We start from the raw sequence: 7587 nt of genomic DNA, 5'->3' as shown, positions 1-7587 counted from the left end.
ACCGCAAGGCGGCGGATCGGTTGTGGGCTGGAAGGCCGGCTCCCGCGGGTCCATGTACTTCTCGGTTCCAGCTCGGTGATCAGCCCGCTGGATCCAGGACACATTTGTGGATTGCAACGACACTCCTTTCGCAGCTGTGGGAGCTTCGAACGGGGCAAAGGAGACGGGTTCCCATTCCATGAATCTCTGCCCAAAGGTCACAAGCGACCTCCGACACCCCTGAATTCGCGTCAAAGCGGAACGGCGCGTCTGAGTGCCCAACAGCCGGAGAGGAGAGCTGATGCGGCCATCGCAGGTTTGCTTCCCGACTCGAATCGAATTGGGGGTCGATGGTTCTCCCTTCACCTCCCCCTCATACCCACCGCTGTTCGTTTTTTTTTTATTCTCTTCTTCTCTCTCGATGTGCTTATCTCTCGGATTCCATTCCATCTTACTGAGCTGTGTGTTTGTTTGAAGAGGTTGTTTTCTTTTGTGTCACAAAGATGTCATAGGTTGATAGTGAGGAATGCCAAAGGGCGTATTTCAGCACAGAAGTTGCAGAATGAAAGGGGGTGTTCTCTTCTCACCATCTGAGCCCTAAGCGGGTACTAGGGCTCAGCCCCCCTCCGCCCACATTCTGCCCGCCGTAGCCCCCCCCGGCCCGCCCCCTTCATCTCCCCCCCCCTTCTCCCCCCTCCTCCCCTCGCGATATTCACACGCAGCCATCACCCACCTCTCCCCATCCACTCTCCCGATGGACGTAAGCTGCCTGCCTCCATCACCACTGCCCCCACCCTGCTGACCGGCCCCTCTCCCCCAGCCCCAGTTCGTCCCCCAGCTGCAGGCCTGCCTCGAACAGATCGCCACCCCCTCCGGCACAGATGGGATCAAAGCGGTTAGTACTCCCCTCTCTCTCTCCACGATCCCCACTTTCCCGCCCCCTGCGCCCATCTTCCCTCTCAAGAAACAGTCGCGCCCTCAGTATATCCCTGCTGGGCAGGTCTGGGTGGATGGCGGATGATTATCACCAATTCAGAACCGCTATTCTTTAGAGCTCTGGCTCGCTGAAGATTACAATCCGTATAGGATGGAATCTCGTTAGTATGACGTCATCCCCCAACCTGCAACCCATGCCCGGCGCGTTTTTTTTTTTTTTATTTCCACCAGCCCGCACAGCCACCCCTTTGTCCATTACTCAACGCGCTGACGTGTTGACTCCGACAGGCCACCCAAGCACTCAACGAACAGTTCTATCGCTCTCCATTGGCCATTCCCGGCCTCTTTGAGATCCTCACGACATGCAACACCCCCGCGGTCCGCCAGCTCTCGGCTGTCGAGCTGAGGAAGCGGGTCTCCGCTGGCAAACGAAAACATTGGAAGAAGCTGCAGTCGTCGATGCGCGATGCGATCAAGTCGCGCCTGCTCGAGATCGTCGTCTCTGAGCCCGTGCCGATCACCCGCCACTCGATCGCCCGGGTGATCGCGGAGATCGCCGAGTACGAGCTCCCCGAAAAGGCCTGGCCCCAGCTGCTCGGCTTCCTCATCAAGGCCACCGACAGCCCGGTGGCCCAGGAACGCGAGGTGGCCATCTTCACCCTCTCCAGCCTCATGGACACCGTCGTCGACTCGTTCGCCGAGAACCTCCCCCAGATCTACGCCCTCTTCGCCAAGACCCTCCAGGACCCCGAAAGCCTCGAAGTCCGGGTGACCACCGTCCAGGCCCTCGGCCGCGTGGCCGAGTACATCGAGGCTGACGAAGAGTCCTCCATCGTCAGTCCGAGCCACTCCTTCCTGCTTAGCGTCTCTCCGCTGACCCCAGCTCTTCCCCTCCACTAGGCCTCCTTCCAGGCAATGATACCCCAGATGTTGGTCGTGATCGGACAGACCTTGGAAGCCGGCGACGAAAACGGGGCCAAGAAGGGATTCGACACCCTCGAAACCCTGCTCATCATCGAAGTCCCCCTCATCAACGCCCACTTCCAGCAAGTCGTCCAGTTCAACGCTACCATCGGCAACAACAAGAACCTCGACGAATCCCAGCGCATCATGGCCCTCAACTGTCTCCTCTGGACCATCAAGTTCAAGAAGTCCAAGATCGCGTCGATGGACTTGATCAAGCCTATCGTCGATTCCTTGATTACCATTGGGGCCGAAGACGAGCCCGAGGACCCGGAAGATGACTCCGTGGCCAGGGTATGTTGTCCTCCACCAGGCTGTTCATATCTTTTCTGCTAGCTGACTTCCTCCTGTTTGTCTACACAGACAGCTTTCCGATGCCTCGACGCCCTCTCCACCTCCCTCTCTCCACAAGCCGTCTTCCCAGCACTCTACGCCCGAATCCAAGAATGTTTCCGCAGTCCCGACCCCTCTATGCGCAAGGCTGCCGTCATGGCCCTTGGCGTGACTGTCGAAGGCTGCTCCCTCTTCATCCAGCCGCACATCGACCAGTTGTGGCCGTTCATCGACACCAGCTTGGAGGACAACGATCCCCGCGTGCGTCGTGCAGCCTGCACTGCCCTGTCCTGCATCTGCGAAATGCTGGTCGACGAGTGTGCCAGTCGTCACGAGATCCTGGTTCCCCGAGTTTCGGCTCTGCTCAACGACCCTACCTGTCAAAGGAACGCGATGACCGCACTCGATGGGCTCCTCGAAGTCCTCGACGACCAAACCATCGGGCTCTACCTCCACCCTCTCATGGAGCGTCTGGTCCCCATGATCGACTCGGCGCCTCCCAAGCTCAAGGGCACGGTTGTCGGCGCCATCGGCTCGGCCGCGTACGCTGCCAAGGGTGCATTCGAGCCCTACTTCGATGTCTGCATGCAGCACATCACCCCCTTCCTGTCCCTCAAAGGCGAAGGAGACGAGCAGGAGCTGCGAGGCGTTGCGCAAGACACCGTCGGCACCCTCGCCTCTGCCGTCGGCAAGGAAAAATTCCGCCCCTTCCTCGACGGCTGTCTCAACATCGCCTTCGAGGCCATCGAGCTGAACAGCCCCAGTCTGCGCGAATGCTCGATGATCTTCTTTGGCACTCTGGCCAAGGTCTACGAGGCCGAGTTCGTGGCCTACCTCCCCCGGGTGATGCCGGCGGTGTTTGCGAGTCTGGGCCAGGCGGAGGAGGACGATGGGTCGGTCCTGCCGAGCGAGATGATCAAGGGGTTCAAGGCTGCGGACGACGAAGAGGACGAGGCGGAGGAAGACTCGGAGTTTGTTGATGTTGATGATGTGGACCTGGATGATGATGAGTTGATGAAGACGACGACGGCGGTGGCCGTCGAGAAGTCGGTGGCCGCCGACGCCGTCTCGGAGCTCTTCGAATACACCAAAGCCAGCTTCTTGCCCTACCTCGAAACCTCCATCAAGAGCCTGACCCCCCTGCTCACCCACTTCTATCCCACCACCCGCAAGGCGGCCGCCACCACGCTCCTCTCCTTCATCACCATCGCCTACGAAATCACCGACTCGCCCAAGCTCGAGCCCGGCATCGCCAACATCAATCTGCCTGACGACGTCCGCAAACTCATCGACTTGGTCATCCCCGAGATCATGAGCGTCTGGCGCGGCGAGGATGAGTGGTAAGTGGCCGTCAAAATCGCGCCGGTTGTGGCCTCCCTCTACCTGATGATTCCTTCATACTCAGCTCACTAAGATTCGTCCGATCTACGTGATCGAGACTTACGTGAAATCCATTTGAACACATATTCTGATTCACCCACACACACACACACACACACACACACACACACACACCTTGCCCAGCTTTTTGTCTGTTTAACCGCTTGTATATTCAACCTGCTGATTTTTGTGCTTGATTTGTCTCAGTGATGTCGTCAGCGATCTCTGCTCTTCTCTCTCGTCGGTTATTTCTACCGTCGGTGCTGGTGTCGTCGCTCCCACCTGTAAGTGATTGGTCCCCGGCAGCCTTTCTGACAGTAACTGACGTATCCACGACTTAGATCTCGACGAGGTGTGCACTCTGATCCTCACGATCTTGGAGAGGAAGTCGACTGCGCAGCTCGACAGTGACTTCGAGGAAGCGTCCGCGACCGGCGACCTCTCCGAGGTTGAGTCCAACCTGATCGGCTGTGCCGCCGACCTGGTGGGCACCTTTGCGACGGTGCTTGGGGCGGACTTCGCCCAAGCGTTCCAGCAGTTCCTGCCAGGCGTGTCGAAGTACTACGACCCCTGTTACTCCCCGACGGACCGGAACAACGCGATCGGCTCTCTGGCCGAGGTGATCAACGGGCTGGGCGCCGCCGTCGGCCCGTTCACCGAGCAGCTCCTGCCCCTCGGCTTGAAGGCCACCAAGGACGACGACGTCGAGGTGCGCAGTAACGCCGCGTTCTTCCTCGGCTCGCTCGCCTTCTGGACCCCCCTCGACCTCTCCTCCCACTACATGACCATCCTCGAGTCCCTCCAGCCCCTCTTCATCGTCAACGACGACCCCGCCCGCGAGAAAAGCGAGCGCGCCAAGGACAACGCCGCCGGCGCCGTGGCCCGCTTGATCCTCAAGAACAAGGCCGCGCTCCCGCTTGACCAAGTCAGTCCCCTTTCATTCTGCACTCCGAAGAAGTGAACTGAGTGTGTCTGTGTGTCTGCGAGATAGGTGCTGCCGGTGTTCTTCGAGGCCTTGCCGCTCAAACAGGACTTCGCCGAGGCCAGCAAGTGCTTCGACGCCCTCTTCGAGCTCATCCACGCCGCCCACCCGCTCGTCCAGACCCACTTCGACCACATCCTCAACGTCTTCTCCCACGCCCTCCAGAACTCGGGCCCCGCTGTGCCCGACGAAAAGGCCGTCGTGCCCCCGGAGACCCGCGACCAGCTCGTCGGCCTCTTGCGCGTACGTCTCTCTTTTCCCTGGCTGCCCCTCTGTCCGCTGCTGACTGCTCGGGATACCATGCAGCACCTCCATTCCCAGGTCCCCGACCAGATCCAGGCCCATGGATTGGCAGCCTACATCCAGTGACCGCGCCCAAACCCTCGCTTCCCTCCGAGTCCTCCACTCTGCTCCCTCTTATTTATCCTTTGTGTTGCCATCGTGCCTTTATTTATCTTCCCCCCCCCCCCACCCCGATCGCCTTCCGACGCTCACACACGACGCCCGGCGGCCGGTGGCTCGGCTGCTTTCCTTTTTTGTCAAGGCTTCCTTCTTTACGGCTTTCTTCTCTTCTTTGCGGCTTTCTTATCTTCTTTACGGCTTTCTTATCTTCTTTACGGCTTTCTTATCTTCTTTACGGCTTTCTTATCTTCTTTACGGCTTTCTTATCTTCTTTGTTTGTGTTTTTTGGCTTTTGCTTTTTTTTGCATGAAAATGAATGAATCAGTTATGACCGGGTTCGTGCGAGTGGGGGACGGCGTCCCTGGGCCACTTTGGAGAGAGGGACTTGGGTTGGCATCTGCCGGAGCTGGCCGGAGCTCGTGTGCTTGCGGAGTGCAAGGGGACCCCCAGCAAGCCCCCAAAAGTAGCCTGAGGTATGGGAGTTGATGACTTCCTGTTGTTGTTTAGAGAGCTCTAGATGCCCCTCTAAATCCTAAATTAAGACACCTATCAAAAACTCAACCAGTGCACATGAAATTAATGGACTGTAGGGTTACAGCCAATCCGAAAAAGCTTGGCTTCTTTGGAGGGAATTTCCAGCGGGAATTCTTTCTGGATTTGCCCACCTGTGTTGACAGACGGATATCCTGCATACCTGCGAGCGCAGTTGCTATTGGCGGCGCTGTTTGGTAGCAAAAAAAAATGCAGGCCGCTGGGGGGACCGGCACCATGACACCGGGTGCGTTCATTGGAACGGCAGTCTAGGGTAAAAATTGGTCAAGGATTCTGGTTCTGGAACCAAAATCCGGGAAAACCAACCAGAAGTCTCTCAGCTTGTCTGCTTTTGATATAGGCATCCTGCATATATCAAAATGTCCAACCTTGCCACTTTATTGCATACCAGGCTGGAAAATCCCATAGGAATTTCCTGTCCAAAGCAGCCAAGCTTTTCCAGAATGGCTGTAGGAAAATGTCTTCCTTTTTGGCAAAAATCAAGGATTTTGGTTTGTGAATTGCGATCTCGGAGGCTCCCAGACTTGATGGGAAGTGCTCCACTACCTCAATTATCTGCTCCCAACAGCAGGTCCAATGAGTCCTGATCTGACTGGCCTGTCCAAGAAGTTCTTCCACATCACGTAAACCAACAAAACCTGTGGCACACTCATGTAAACCCCCCTCCTCTGTTGGGTTCACAATATGTCATGAGATGACACAAGCCTGTCACAATGTTGTATATAGCGCACTTGCCTTTCATCCCTGGCTCAGCAGAGAACTGATCCCTCTTCTCTCTGAGCTAGGTAAGCTTGTCTCTTTTCTCTCTCCTTTTATCTTTCATCTCACAGCAGAGAACTGATCCCTCTTCTCTCTGAGCTAGCAATCCAATCGCCCCTGTGTTTGGTCCTAGAACCGCTCTAGGCTTCCCGCCTTGTCCCTCGTGCCCGTTCCAGCTCACTCTCAGTGAAGGACTAACAGAGTCCTTACACTTTTTTTTTCTACACCCAAACACACCCAACTCCGTTCCGTCCGAAATCCGTCCGTTCCGTTCCGAATCCGTTCCGTCCGATCCATTCCGTTCCGTTCCGCGCCAAAATCCGACCGTCCCAACTCCGTCCATCAATTTTTTTTTTCCCTTCTGTTTGCATTCCTCAAGACTCTATCAACAACCCCCAATCCACCGACTGCATGCTCCAATCACCGGCAATGGCAACTGAACAGCCTAGATTCCCAAAGATCCTCGCCTCCCTGTCCGACCACCTTAAGCGCAGGATTCTATCCGGCTACGCGGTTGACTCCTGTTGTCGGATGCTCCGGAGTGCTATTCACCGGCACAAAGAAGGCAGATTGATTGAAGGCCTGATGTTCATTGAAGGCCGCCTAGTCATCCCAGCAGACCCCGTGATCCGTCTCAATCTCATTGCCGGGACGCACAGACGCCTGGGAAATGCAATATATCTTGAAACAGCCCGAGCGCTCAGGCGGAACTTTTTTTGGCCCCACATGGACGAGGAAGTGGAAATATTCATCCAATCGTACTCTCCCCGTCAGAATGTAGCGGTGCCGGCTACTACACCACCCAGCAAGCTCCCTGCGACCTCACACCCAGTCTCGCCGCCGGCCCCCTCCCTCCTTGGCAACGCCACCAGCGACCAAGGTGGCTCCCTTGCATGCTCCTCACCAACCGTCTTCAACTGTCCATCTCTCTTGTCGGCCTCCAATTGCTCCACTAAAGTCCGCAGCCCCGATTTTGACTCCTCAGGGCCTTGCAATAACTTGCAAAGCCGCGCGACCCTTCCTGGCGACTCTTTCCATCAACTCAATCAACTCGACAGACTCTCAGTTCCGCAGCCCTCCTCTCAAAGCCACCCTCATTGCCCCGCTAACGCCTTGCCTGCTCTCAAAACCTCCTCTGACGCTACTCTGTCCTCTGAAGCGCCGTCGAGACCGTCTATGCTATCCAAGAAAGGGTACTACCCACCTCCTCTCTCCGCTCTCCCATTGCTCCTACAACCAATCGGGCCTCCGAACCTCGACAAACTACCGCCCCCCGCGCGTCCCTCAATCTTGCTGGCCTC

The 7587-nt window shown here is 56.9% G+C and overlaps 1 protein-coding gene across 1 annotated transcript; it reads left to right on the top strand.

The window, feature by feature from the left end:
• Positions 1-733: 733 nt before the first annotated feature.
• On the top strand, positions 734-4942 carry PtA15_14A443 (uncharacterized protein; the record flags this gene model as incomplete). The annotated part of the gene is made up of 9 exons (XM_053163160.1): positions 734-739; positions 800-874; positions 1204-1749; positions 1816-2172; positions 2242-3551; positions 3799-3875; positions 3933-4516; positions 4583-4816; positions 4880-4942. The coding sequence occupies 9 exons, from the start codon at positions 734-736 to the stop codon at positions 4940-4942; spliced, it is 3252 nt and encodes a 1083-aa protein (XP_053027114.1).
• Between the last annotated feature and the right edge of the window lie 2645 nt (positions 4943-7587).

Source organism: Puccinia triticina, chromosome 14A, assembly GCF_026914185.1.
Source record: "Puccinia triticina chromosome 14A, complete sequence".
Classification (NCBI taxonomy): domain Eukaryota; kingdom Fungi; phylum Basidiomycota; class Pucciniomycetes; order Pucciniales; family Pucciniaceae; genus Puccinia; species Puccinia triticina.
Note: the sequence above shows the minus strand (reverse complement) of the source record. Positions and strands in the feature narration are given on the sequence as shown.